The sequence below is a fragment of the Struthio camelus genome, chromosome 6, assembly GCF_040807025.1.
Source record: "Struthio camelus isolate bStrCam1 chromosome 6, bStrCam1.hap1, whole genome shotgun sequence".
Classification (NCBI taxonomy): Eukaryota; Metazoa; Chordata; class Aves; order Struthioniformes; family Struthionidae; genus Struthio; species Struthio camelus.
In genome coordinates this window covers 4592126-4605803 of record NC_090947.1, presented here as the reverse complement: position 1 = coordinate 4605803, position 13678 = coordinate 4592126, and the positions used below count along the sequence as shown (strand labels likewise).

Genomic DNA, 13678 nt, shown 5'->3' with positions numbered 1-13678 from the left:
TCCCAGTGTCTTGAAAACTCCTCCTATGAATTCAACCTGAAGATAAGAGTTACTGAGGTATTTAATAAATAACAACAAACAGTGGCTAAAATAAGGATCAGGATCATTGGATCTTTTTCCATGTTGCACAGTCAGACTTTTCAGTATGTGATTTCAATACAGAAATAAGAGACTCTCAAAACAGTGCAAATATGCAAACAAGACGGACACTTGTGCCAATGTTTTAGTTTACAGGTCAAGCAGTTTCTCTTGGAGTAAGAGCAGTATTAGAATTACAGCTAGAGCACAGGTGAGTTTCATATACTTCCCCCGGTATGCCGTTTTTACCAGTTTATTAAAGAGAACTGGGGACCAGCATGGTGATATGATGACAAAATCAAGGTCTGCATTAGTTTAGTTCAGTTTTCTATGAACAAATAAGAGAATTTGTCTTTAAGGACTTGAATTTGTAAAGATCCAACCACAAATTGTGTTTTAGTGCACTTTCCAGCCCAAGGATGAGACATACCAAACACAGAAAAGCAGCCAGGATTTGAAAACAGCTGTATGATTAAACTGCAGAAATCAGCTGGAAGGGAAGTATATGCAAGTAAGAGTCTAAGACAGGTGCTGAACCCCTCCTTCAGCATGCTAAATTTTTTTTTTTATTAGCATCAAGTTCCACCACAACGCTGGACTACGGACTTGACACGAAGCACCTTTTTCTATACCAAAAGCAAAGCCAGAATTAAAGAGGGTCCTTGAAAACCTGATGCAGCTTAGGTACAAATCACCACAAAAGGTACTCTAAGAGATACCAAATGAAAAAAACTAACTACATTTTCTATGCAGTGAGCTTATTTTGCTACACACCAATCAGGGAAAAAAGAGTTAGGCTTTTCAAAAAAAGGCCCAAACTATTCTTTTTCCATTTACAACTCACTTAAGACAGCAGTAACTTCACATGTCGCAGCATTGAGCATATCAAAAACACGGTCAATATTTCATGTTGGTATATGCTGCATTATATGTCTGGATGTCTACTTGTATCTTTGCAAGACTGCCTTTTTTAAAAACGCAGCTAATGTTGCTGCTCGCTTATCGCAGGGTGTTACGCTGACGCATACGTTGCTGCACCGAAACTATTTTACAAACTTCGTGAGGGTGGTAAGTGCTTCCTCTCTGCCAGTGCTGTGAGTGTCCGTTCTTTGGGCAACCAGTAGAGGAACTGTTTAAGGGTGACTTCTGAGATCTAGGTGTGGAATCTAAACGATGGCCTTCACCTCCGCATGCACAACTTTCCAAAGGCAGGCTGGACCTCAAAACAAAATGCGAACACGCACATCACCTTTGAAACTCTGATTTTTCATAGCACTGTAGGCCACAAGTTTTAGTTTATTTCCAATTTGGGGAGGTTTCCTGCATTATGCAATTATTAAAAAAAAAAAAAAAAACTAGTGAATTTGTTAGTAAAGTGATTGCCTTCTTAAAACATCAAATAAGACATGCAAGAGTAATCAGCAGCCTTTCAGTTAACATTTAGATGCATTTCTCACCACAACCAATGGACATCAGAACAGACACTTTTCTGGCTGATGAAACGCTTTTCACACAAACTTCTAACCCCTCCCAGAAGAACAGCATGCAAGGTCAGTTCCAGTTCTCACGCTGACTCTCTGAATGCTTAGCTGGTGTTAATGATCACAGTTCCAGGCTACAGCAAACCAGTACCTTCATTTCTTTCAGTCCCTGCATGTATTTTCCTTCTATATCCTGAATCTGGTCCTTTAACTCATAGATATCCTGGGAGAAATGGTGAGAAAGGTGAATGATGTCGCTGAAACTAACGGGCAGTAAATACAGCTGATTCAAAGAAGCAAGTGTTCAAAGTTCCCATTTAAGTATTTCCACCACACAGGTCGAGCAGTCCGATCCTAGCCTGAAGACTCGCCAGCCAACGAAATTTCTTGGCCAGAAGTTTATTCCAACTCTGCTCTTTTTGACTGGAAAAATAAAATCTTCAGCAATACGGACAAGAGGCAGACCCAGCTTCCAAGCCCCCACCAATTACCTGCCCTAGTCACAGAGCCCTTCTCTCCCTGTCACTAACTGCAAGCTTGACATTTCCCTACTAGAGCTTGCTTGGAAGCAGATTATCACTGTGTTTGAGATACTCTGATACTAAAGGTAATAACTGTTAAAGCAAGCACAAAAAATACAGGTGGTACTAGAGACGCAGGAAGTACAGTATGAAAAAGTCACCCTACATTTAATTATGAGCCATATTTCACAGTCTCTTTCTTTGTCCTTGGTCACCACCAAATGGCTATCTTTCAGTTATTTTTACAGTGCTCAAATCGAGACAGACCTATTCATACTTGAGGACTCCAATACAGATTCCAGATGTTTTAACTGGCTGTAATTTTAGAAGAGTTTATAAACTGAATCCATGAAATAAACAGAACGCACATTCTCAATTTTAAAATAGTCTTCAGAACAGAGCATTAAAAACTTAACTAAAAAAAATTTAGCGATCAGCCACCCAGACTTTCACTCAATGGTATGAATATTGGATTGAATACCTATTTACAATTCAAACGTGCCTAAATATGGAATTAGGAATTAATTATGAAATATTCCCCTCCCAAGTTAGCCTCCAATAAGCGTGCAGTGCTTCTTGCATCATTTCCTATCACTGTATTTCCACAGATCAGTATGAGGTGTGTCTATTATGATCAGCCTGTTGTACTATCATACGTCGCAGAACTTTACCCAAAAATTCCTGCAGTATGCCGCTAGCTTCCCAGCAGTATCTCTCTAATAAAGCTATTCGCTATTTACAGCATATAATTCATTTTTGTCAAGACTGCCAAGAGGGGGGAACAAGCCAGTTCCTTTTTGCTAACAGACCTAAAAGGAAGCTAGCTCTTTAATACTAACGCAGGGGACAGTTCTAGTTAGCGTTAGCACTGTCAGTCCTAATTCTTATTGCCGATTGCCACACACAACGATGGGAACAGCAAGACTCCTTTTAAATAATCTTATAGCTTATTCACTTGTTAGAAAAAAAAAAACGCAAGGCATAAAACCATTCTGACCAAAATAACCATTCTTAAGAGAAGATTCCTAGCAACGCATGCTGTTCTTAAATATATCTCACCTTTATTTCTCTAATAGATGCCTCCGTATCAGCTGAGATGGAGGTGTCTCCACTGCCTCTCCGTGAAGAAGTCCCACCCAGTGAAGCTAAGGTAGCTGCTGATAAACTGGAGACAGTACGAGCTCCCTAGAATCACACACAGTTAAAAAGGGTTGGTTTTTTTTTTTTTGAGACATTATTTTATTTTTAATACATGTAATGCACAGCAGGAATCTACTTATAGAGACAAAACAGCATTTGTCTCTTTGGCACCATGAACGAGTATTATTCCAGTAGAGCAGATGGATCGTCATTAGGTGTTCAGCTTTGCATATCAGCAAGGCAGAAAACAGCCAAACCAGAAACAAAACCCAGCTTCTAACAGCAAGTTCTACATCCTCTGTTTTGAAAAAGGTGCATGTAATTGTTACTGGGAGTTAGAACACGTCTATGCAACTTCAGCAGCCCCAAATCAAATCAGGAGGAAAACAGCTGACAGCAATTGTCATCTAGGTATCTAAAAAAAACAGAAAGAAGTCTGTGGCTCTTATAACATTCTAATTTCCTATCAGTCTCTGGTGCCACAGAAGACATCACAAATCAGTACTAACAGCAAACCCAGAAAAAACAAACGCTGTTGTTTCTCAGCTCCTGCAAGCTCCCTCAACAAGAGAAGGTTTATCATCAGGCCAGAAGAGGTGAAACCTTGCACTTCTCGCCTATGCAAATTTGATTAAAATGTAACCTTCTAGGAAGAAAAATCAAAGATCAAGATTTAACAAGGGAAACTAATGACAAAAGATTGATCTGATGTATTTAAATACTGCTGTCTCTCTAATAAGAGTTTGTACGGCTTGGCTTCTATTAATTGTAAATTAGATAAAAACCTTTAGGAACTAGTATTACCTTGCCAAACAGCATTTTCAAAACTTGTATTATTACATTTTGCAGATGCTTTTTGACAACTCAAGTCCTTCTCCTTTCACTCCTATCTATATACTCTGCAGCAGCAGCAGTCTCATTAACTGTTCTATGCAGCATCTTCCTCTTCTTATTTAATTTTACATAAGGCTGTAATTAAAACCTGCTGAACAAAACTAGCATTCATATAGCTTAGCATTAAAGCAGTTTCAACTCAGTGCTGTTGAAGGTCAACTACTTAACTGCTAAATGACCAAGGTTTGCCTTGAAAACAGTAGCAGTAGAAGGCTCCGATAATTTGAAGTTTTGCCCCACAACGAACTTTATAACGAGATTTCTGTAAATTCAGCGTGAATTTGACCTACCAAAAAGAATGTGAAGAAACAGCTATTATCAGAACAATTCAAGACCTTTCTTACCTTCTCAAAGTCTTTTTCTGGCCTTTCCTCAATCTGTAAAACAAAGATTTAGAAGGAATCATTAGACAACAGAGGACAAGAGAAGACAGTGAGATACCAGAAGTGCAATTCTTAAATCTTTAAAAGACTTTTCATTAGCAACTTGTATCCACTGAAAGAACAACGAGCTCACTTAAAACAGTAGCGTCCAGGATGGCATCTTGGGCAGAAAGTCTGGACAGTTCACCTCAAGTTTCTTAGTAGTGCATCATTTTAAGTGGAACATACATTTTGATGAAAAACTATAAGGTCTATTAAATAAGTTGGAGGAACACCTTTTTCCATATGCTACATGATACTGTTTCAAACATTAAGATGCCGTTCAATCTACAAGCTGACAACGCAAGAATAGAAAAGCTGTGTGAACATGCATTCAAACCTCCAAATACCTTTCCTTGGAAATAAAAACTGTTGCACACAACTGCTGTGCTGACATTTGTACCTGCTCCTGCTTTTTATTTTAGAACAACTTAAAAACCACTCCTCAAACCAACCCAGAGCAGCAATTGTGACTTATTAATATTTTAATTGAAAGATCAGTAGATTGCCAGACCAAGAGAGCTCCCTGAAGCTTGAGCGTAATGGACCTCAAGTGAAATAAACCACCTTCGAAGCCTAGCCACAAGTCCTCCCACCATTCCAGAAGAAAAAAAAAAGGTACCAGTCAGACTGAATGGATCGCAGTCCCTCTGCCCCACTTTCCAAAAGTGGGAGGAAGAGGGGGGGAAAAAAAAAAAAAAAAAGAGAGAGAGAGATCCGAAGCTTAAAAACCTCAGAAAAGTGTTCTCTGCTCATAACAGGAGACCTCTGACTTCAAGCAAAGATCCAAGTACAGCTGAGAATACATGAACTAATCCTCAAGTAAAATATCAAGGGCCCTGCTCAAAGTCTAAATAAACAGCCCATTTATGATTTCAGTAGTTCACTAGAATTTACTGATTCAGAAGACAGATCCTCCAAAAACTAGTCTCAAAAAAAAAAGAACCAGAGCCAAAGTAGCATTTAGGAGCACAGAAAATATATGAGTGTTCAAAAGAAAGTTACAGAGCAAGACTTAAACATTGGGAAAACACATACAACCTGGGGAAATTTTTTTTCCTTGATGGGAACAATCCTATTCATTTTTTACTGCTCTGAAACAGAGCAAAATATCCAGAGTCCTAAGAGCGGAAATTTAAAATCAAGTGTTTTGTGATGGTTCAATTTGCTATTGAGGAAAAGAAGAAGAAGGAGGGAAAAAAAAAAAGTCTTTCAAAACATAGCATATCATGAACAGAAAAAGCCTTAAGAAAGGAAAAGCCTAGCAGAACTCAAAAAGCCCAGGATATTTCTACTTCTGGAAACATATAACAGCAGAGTCGATATGGTTTTCCAAAACATTTCTGGAAAACAAATGGCTTTTCCAGGTCAAGAGCCTAACAGCTAAAGAGCTAAACAGCTTTCCAGTCCTTGCTGTTTGCAAGGACTGGAAGAACAAGGGACAACTTCTTCAGATGAAGGTAGGTGACAGTTGAGGCTTAGCTGAAAGCAGATCTCATGGAAATAAAACACACTCAAGAAAAACCTCTCTTTCCGATCAATTCGGACTTGTGATCATTTTTTATTTGAATTGAACAAAGCAGCCATGCATGGAAGATCCCACTCGGTGTTACTTTTTGTATTGCCCATGGTACCTCTTAAAAAGCAAGCAGCCTCCCTTCCCCCAAAACTTTGAGGTACCTACTACAAATCAGCGTTTTACACTGACACTGTATTGCATATCCTAAATAAATTTCCAATGATTAGCATTAAGAAAATTTAAGACTTAGGCTTCCAAGTAAAACATGCCAGATTTAAAGCACTAGATATAGGTTCCCCAGAGACAGTGAATGCAAAGTACTTAGGTAATAATGGACAACATATCTATTTTTGAGAACCCTCTTAATTGGGATGGAATAAGAAAAAAAAGAAATCACTACTGGACCCAGATACTTCTGTTCAGACCCAATAAGCAAGTCGGCTTTATTTTTGCAAATAGCCTGATGTTTTCATGCCAGTCAGCTGGCAATCCAAGGGGGGATTTGGCAGCTTTCTTGCCAAGCCAAACACGATGCTGAGGTTGAACAAGAAAGTTGTGGCACTACACATATGGGTGTGTTACCACAGCTTAGGACACACACAAATCATCTCCAGGAATTTCTGTCCAGCCTTTTGCAAAATCTACATTAGAGGTTGAGGGTAGAATTAAAAATATTGCTTTCCTCAGCGATAATCGAATCACAGAATGCACTCAAATTCCATAAGAAGAATAAAACCTGAGGTTGCACAATGTGATAAAAGGAGCAAATGTCAATATTGTTTTAACGATGCAGAAAAATGGTCAAATAAAAGTTTCCATTTATAAAAGGGAAAAGAGTGGAAAAATATGCGGCGAGAGATATGCATTTGGTAGCTATTTCTAGGCCGAGCACTCATAACCACAGCTGGCAAGCTTGCTGCAGGCTTCTTGCAAACAATCTTTAACAATTCTCTAAGCTCCTGGGAGAATACAGTCACTCAAAGCTATCAAGAAGCTGCAAAGCTGGGGTGGTATCAAAGACTATAGCACATTTGCTTTTCCGTTGTGCTGCCCCGCTACGCATGCCCACTTGGTGCCATGAATTAAACGCCCAAAGTCTACTCTCCTCCAAAAGAACAAGTGCCACCACCAATTTTTTTCAATATGAACATTTAAAACTGGGATCTGATTTGAGAATAGTCAGCTTCGCTTGGCGCCTGGGAACACACAAAACACGCTTTATGAAGAAGCTCCCCGCTCTGATATAGTATCAGGCACTTGGAAAAGTATAGGCGCTTTTCTAGCAAAGAAGTCCATCTGAAACAATGAACGTATGTGGCAGTGACACCCAAACGTCTTGTAAGCAAAAGCTGTTCAGAGTGTCTTGTGGAAGACCAAGGTCTATTTTACATGAATGTTTTATACAGCTTTGATTCCGCTTTAAAATAATATATTCACTGCTTTAAAAGAGAAATTGCTCTTTCCGACAGCAGGCAGCCACCAGAGGGAACTGCAGGTTTTCAGCCTTCCTCCAGTCTCCTGCAAGCCCTTTGGCATTGGATCCAGAAAGAAACCAAACAGAGAAAGCTCAGGAGGAAACGTTTATTTTTATCTGAAGTTAGACAAAGTTCTTGCCAAAAATACTCACCTTCCATACCATCAAGCAATAAAGAACACCAAAATTTAAATAGGCTGAAAGCAACCCCTCTGCTTTCACAGGACTACACTCGACATGGGCTTCCGTGCAAATTTACTGGCTTTTGAAATGTCCACACGTTAAAAAAATATGAAGGCCTAACAGGACACTCGCTAGGAAAGGAGATACAAAGAGCAATTCACTTAATGGTACAAGGCCTTTCATTTTTAAAATATTACATCATTTTTCCTTTCTACAAAGGTATGGGTGTCTTTCTACTCACAGATTACCTTCTTCATTGCCAATAATTTGGCCAATTCATGCTTGGGTGTATAAGAAAGAAGGAAAAGGAAGTCATTTTCAGGAAAAGCCCAGCATGCAGATCCTTTGCAAAGGGAACAGGCTGCTCTTTGCAGAGTAAAGTACAACGGGATCACAGTGCAGCCTCTTCGGAAAGCTATTTCAGAATAAAACCAGAGCCCTGTTACAAAAAAGTCAGCAGGATCGGAGGCTTACCGCAGCTGGACGCTCCACAAGAGCGCAATGATTCCTCAAGCCTATATATGGAAATACTGCCTGTTTTTGGTAGATAATAAAAACAGTTTTGTACCACATTTGAAAAAAATAAAAAAAAAATAAAAAAAACCCCACACATTTATCTCCTCCTGAGCCAGCTAGCAGGTTAACTAACCCTTGAAGGTGTTGGCCACCGGTGAGTATCCAGGCTGAAATCAGAGCCGCCAGCAGCATGGGCACGGTGCACGTGGAACACCTCTCGCTTCCTGAAGAGACCTCAATGCTCCTGGGATACTTACACATTACACCCCAGCTGCAAGCAAAGAGGGATGCTCATTCAGTGTATTTGTGTCGTCGGAAGAACGGGGACTCTCACGCACAATTTCCAGCTTCCAGCCTCCTAGACAAGGCTGCAGAACAAGCTCAACTGGAAACGCTGGCTGTTAGATAGGACCGCGTAGCGTGCTCAGGTATTAAAAGAGCAACTTTTGCTTCTTTGATAGGTGACTGATCACTGTTCAGCTCCGTCTAGGATCATGCACTTAGATCAACGTCCTCATAAAAAGCAAGGTCTTTGCTGTGACAAATCAAATTAAGATCATTTCCTGTTCTTAAAGTAGTACAGCACATTTTGAAGTGGAAAAATGGCCCACATGAAAGAAAAATTCTTGCAGTAGATAGTACTGAACAAGGAATAGTATCTACAAACACTGGAATTACAAAAGAAGTACTGCAGTCAACATAACAACTGATATGATCACAGTCTTATTAGTTTGATCAGCTCAGCTGGGGCGCACAGCATCCTGAAAAAATCCTGCATGTTTTTCCAACGACAAGAGCCACCTTAACACTAGCGATTAGCATTAAGCCTTCAGAAAAAAAAAAAAAGTCAGCAGTGGAAAACATTGCTGAACTTTGTCAGGTCTAAAGTGGATTTGTCAGGAGTATCCTCACTTAGGAATGAGTGTTATGCCAAACCTCATTGCTTAAACAAACTTATCAGCCACTGAAATGCAAGTTAGCACTGCAGCAAATCCTCACTCCTTGAGGCCTACAGGAAATCCAGACCCTATCAGTGGCTAGGCGTGTATGCAAGCATAATGTACATCTCTCAAGCGTAAAGGGGAGAAAGCAAAGCTTGGGCACGCAGCTAACTGCTTCCATGGAAATTGCTACCGTCTTCATTTTATTTCTTGCGGGAGCACGATAAGCTTCTTCCAATGAGAAAAGCTACCCACGCTTCTGCATTGCTTTATCACGTGAAGACTGCACATTCTCCGAATTGCACTTGCATTTGCGATCCTACATTTTGTAGGCCTTGCACTGATAATGCTCTGCCTTATGAGGGTGCGTGCTGACTGCCCGCGTCCCATTACGAGTGCCCACAAGAGGGGGAGCATTAACACGATACATCATCTTTGCAAGACAGCAAGATGGGTCCTCTCCTATTATTTTGTCCTCCTTTGCTCAGAAGCTCTTCAGATAAATACTACTACATTCTGAATCTATTCTGAATGCATAAATAACTGCCTTGCCCTACCATCTTATTTTATTAACTTAAAAAAAAAAATCCAGCTATTTATATTAAAAAGAGCATCTCAGCCAAAATACGTCAGTAGCTTGCGCACGTTTGCCTACATTTGGACAGAAGGACTTGACATGTGCTCTCAGTCATCTAAAGGTCCATATTTGATACCAAGTCTAATGCTTTAATATTAAAACATGATCTATTTGCATATCTACAATAACTGCAAGGGCAGCAGACAATTACTGGTTGGGACTATGGGAAAAATGTGGCTATTCACAGCATCAAAAAAATCAGTCAGCAAACCCCATGCTGATATAGTAAAGTCTTAAAAGTACAAAGGCAAGCAAGCATTTACACCTTGTTCCTGGTATCTACTGTATTGCAAAAACTACAGCACAAATGAGAATGCAGGTTCGCAAAGCTGTGCAGAGCAGCTACAAACTCCTGTAGCCTTTTGCATGATGTTTAACGAACAGTGAGAGAGAGAGGGGGAAAAAAATTCTAAGAAAAGATTTAAGGGTTAGAACGACATTTTAATTTAGAAACTTAAACTGAGTAGTTCTCCATTCTCAGAATCTAGTTTCTCATGATACTTAACCAGACTCAGGAACAACTTGACGTTGTGTGCCTGCCTAATAATGCCTACATATGTAAGAAAAATGTATACAATTTCAGTCTTAACCATTCATGATTTTTATTACAGTACATGGATTTTGCAAGCTATCAGACCCTGAAGTGGGGTCTTGCTGGAAACTCGGCTTTTCAACGCAGACAGCCCCCTTTCCTTCATCCTCTGCCAGTCATTTCAAAAGTAAACTTGGAATCAAATCAGCGTGCAAATGGCAAAAGATATATAAAACAGAATCAAGAGAGCATAGGGTTTGACGTATTAAGGGAGGGAACACCACCTTTTTAGGGGTCAGCAATATTAAAACAGCTCTAACGTGGACTACTTATAGACCAAAACAATCACACTTTACCTCTCTCAAGCACAAGGCCTGCCAGAAGTGAGACTGCAAGTTACTGCGGCTCTCCAAAGAGATTTTTATCCTTCCTTTAGGAAATCCAGGCAGATGACATTTCAGGACAGCATGAGTGGGAGCGATAAACTGCTGAGCTAACTGAGAAAGCAGGGCTTTATTTCAACATCCTACTGCCAAGATCAAGCACGCAACTGGAAATGTTACCGAAACGCCTTAAATTCGCTATCAGTAAAAGGCAAGGCAAGTGATGCCTTACTGTGAGTTGCATAAAAAAGCATTGTTTAATTAATATAGGCTAAAAACAAACAAAAAAGATGCTGGATTCATCCAGCATAATAATTCGAAATTTTGCAGAGAAGCCTGCAGCAGACATGACCCTCACCACCTCCAGCAGCAAGGCTTGTGCTACCCTACCTCAGGAGAAGCAGAGTCCCTGCAGCGGTGCATTTTAGACCCACTACTGCATTGACTCTCACCTCTTCAAGGCCACTGAAATAACGGAAGCTATTCATACCCTGCAATAAACCACTGATTAAAAAAAAAAATAGTAATAACAGCAATAAAAAAAAATTCCCTGCCGCCTCCTTGCAGCCCAGATTCAGCTGGGCACCTCTCCAATTTCTCTGCTGACACAGCTAACCATCTCCACCCACTCGCATCCGAGCAGCCCAAAACTTTAGCGGAGAATTAAAAGACAAAATTAAAAGACAAAAATCCCCTATAGCTCCCAGGAGGGGCAAGCTGCATTTTGTTATTACCATAAACAACTCGCACTAATGACTCAGGCTGCTTACGAAAAAACACATAATGGAAGCCAGTTTCAATGTACCTGATTCTTAAAGGGCTTGGTTGGAATCCCCGGTTATTCTAATTATTTTTTGCTTTTGAGATAATAAAAACAGTTTTCAAGGCCAGCAGAGCAGGTACACACAGCAAGAACTCATAGTTCCCTCAGAGTCACGGACTACTCAAAAATATTAATTTATTTACAGCTCACCAGCTGCCATACGGTATCTGATGAAAATCCTAAAGAGTCATTTAAAAAGTAGATGTACCCTTTTCTTTAAGGAATGCCCACACTTCAGCGCAGACTCACACCTGGAATTTTCACTGCTCTTTTCTATCCGTTCCCTTTCCTTTCGCTTGAGCAAGTTTATTCAGTGTCTTTCTCAGATTGCTGTGGGCTGCCGGATGATCAAAAGGCTTGCCCTGCGGTCAAAAGCGTCACTGCCACGATGCAGACCTACTGCACAGCTCTCGCTGTGGGAGAAAATGTCAACGATGCACGGGTTTGCAAGTTGCAAGTTATGTTTGGGAGGGAACATCAGTAATTCGTTACTGCAGATAATGTGTATTTATTGAAAAGGAACGCTCCAAACCTGCATGTTACAGCTTACCCTGTTGCAGGCGCAGTGGCTTCTCTGAATTACTCCTTCAGGCAACATTAAGAGCATTTAAGTTTCAGCTCCTCAGCTACGCAAACAAGGCAATAGGATGTTATGACTAGAGAAGCACATTACATGTGTTAATTTATGGTATCACCCTCCTCATCACTTCATATCTTGGGGATGTGGCAGGCAGTAAGTGATAGGTCCCAAGAGAATTGGCACATTGAAACTGTGCTACAAGGAACGCTTCCCTGAAGCGAAGCTAGCTTACTAAAACTCGGCGGAGCACTTCAAAACTCGCTCTCCAGGAACAATTAATTTTGTTATTCGCTGCTCCACTGTAGGGTGCGCGTTTCCTCTAAAAGGTGAGCTACGGCGCTTTGCTGCTGTCGCCGAGCTATCAGGCCTTGTTCTGAAATCACTGGGGAAATACATTCAGTTGTAAAAGATTAGATGGAACAATCAAAGGGAAAGCAGCATATGTCATAGAAAGTAATTGCCTCATTTTTTCAATCAATAAAAAGCAGGGGGGAAAAAAAAGTTTTGCTTTGGTAACTACAGTAAGCTGGATAAATCTTTAGCATTCGACTCTTGTTCGGCCACGACTGCTTAGGAGCTCCCCAAAATAGTTATTTCACGACGCCAAAGATCCTCAAGCGCTTAGTAATCTGCAGTCCAACAAATACATTCAAATACAATCTCTGGCCAGTTTAATGTTCCTCTGCAATATGAAATATGGCCATTTCTGCAAACTTGCAGCAATGCAACACTAAAATACTTCTGAATGGAGAGAAACTAAACTTCTTGATAACTACAGTAAGATCCAGGGTTTCCTGGTATTAACAACCAAAGCAGATGCGGCGCTAGCATCAACAACGCTAGTGCTTTTTCACCATACCTTTGCCAATGTGCCTTAAGCCTGACTCTAATTCCTATGGAAATGCACAATTTCGCAAAAGAAGTATGCTTTTGGTTCATGCAACAACGCTTTTTCTTTTCTTTTTTTTTTTTTGTTTCATAATTTCTCATCCAGTTCATCCCTTCTTTGTTTTAAGCACTGCCCTGTAAAAGCCCAATTAAGACCACAGAAATCTGTGTTTTGTGCACAAAAACACCTTGTGGAACAGGAATGAAGCAGCTTCAGAAAAGAAGAAAAATAGAGGAGCTCACCACTGGACTGGCCCGAGCAGAGCTGGCTCTTGAAGACGCCCGAGATCCTGAACCAAGGTAGCAGCTGTACTCTGAAGGCTGCATTAACGAAGAATAGCAAGCAGAGAGAAGAGAAAAGAATTAGAAACAGACAGGGAAGCAACAGAGGGATGGGAGCATTACATTTGAAGTTAGTTACAAAAAGGGTTACATGCAACCGGACAAAGGAAGAGCAGTTACAAGTCAGAGAACAGTTATTTTTAATATTAATTTACAAATTAAGGCAAGCAGTAATCCCAGCGGATGGACCAAGCAAACTTTTGATACCGTTCTTAGAATGGCAGAACAGACAGATTAATGTTTTATTTAAATATCTTAAGATACCAGTCACAACCAAGGAACCTTCATCGCTATACAAATGGCTCAATCCCACGACTCATCAAG

At 40.3% G+C, this 13678-nt stretch overlaps 1 protein-coding gene across 15 annotated transcripts in view; it reads right to left on the bottom strand.

The window, feature by feature from the left end:
• LOC104151161 (leucine-rich repeat flightless-interacting protein 1) overlaps positions 1 to 13678 on the bottom strand; it is a 108843-nt gene that overhangs the window by 9645 nt on the left and 85520 nt on the right. For 6 of the 15 annotated variants that reach the window (XM_068947815.1, XM_068947818.1, XM_068947812.1 and 3 more), the window contains 3 exons: positions 13256 to 13333; positions 4459 to 4491; positions 3140 to 3265 (listed from right to left, as the gene is read on the bottom strand). In XM_068947815.1, the coding sequence (XP_068803916.1) occupies positions 3140 to 3265; positions 4459 to 4491; positions 13256 to 13333 (237 nt within the window). Of the gene's footprint in view, positions 1 to 1710; positions 1783 to 3139; positions 3266 to 4458; positions 4492 to 13255; positions 13334 to 13678 lie in introns of all 15 variants that reach the window. The other 9 variants (XM_068947816.1, XM_068947814.1, XM_068947821.1 and 6 more) reach the window with 3 other exon arrangements.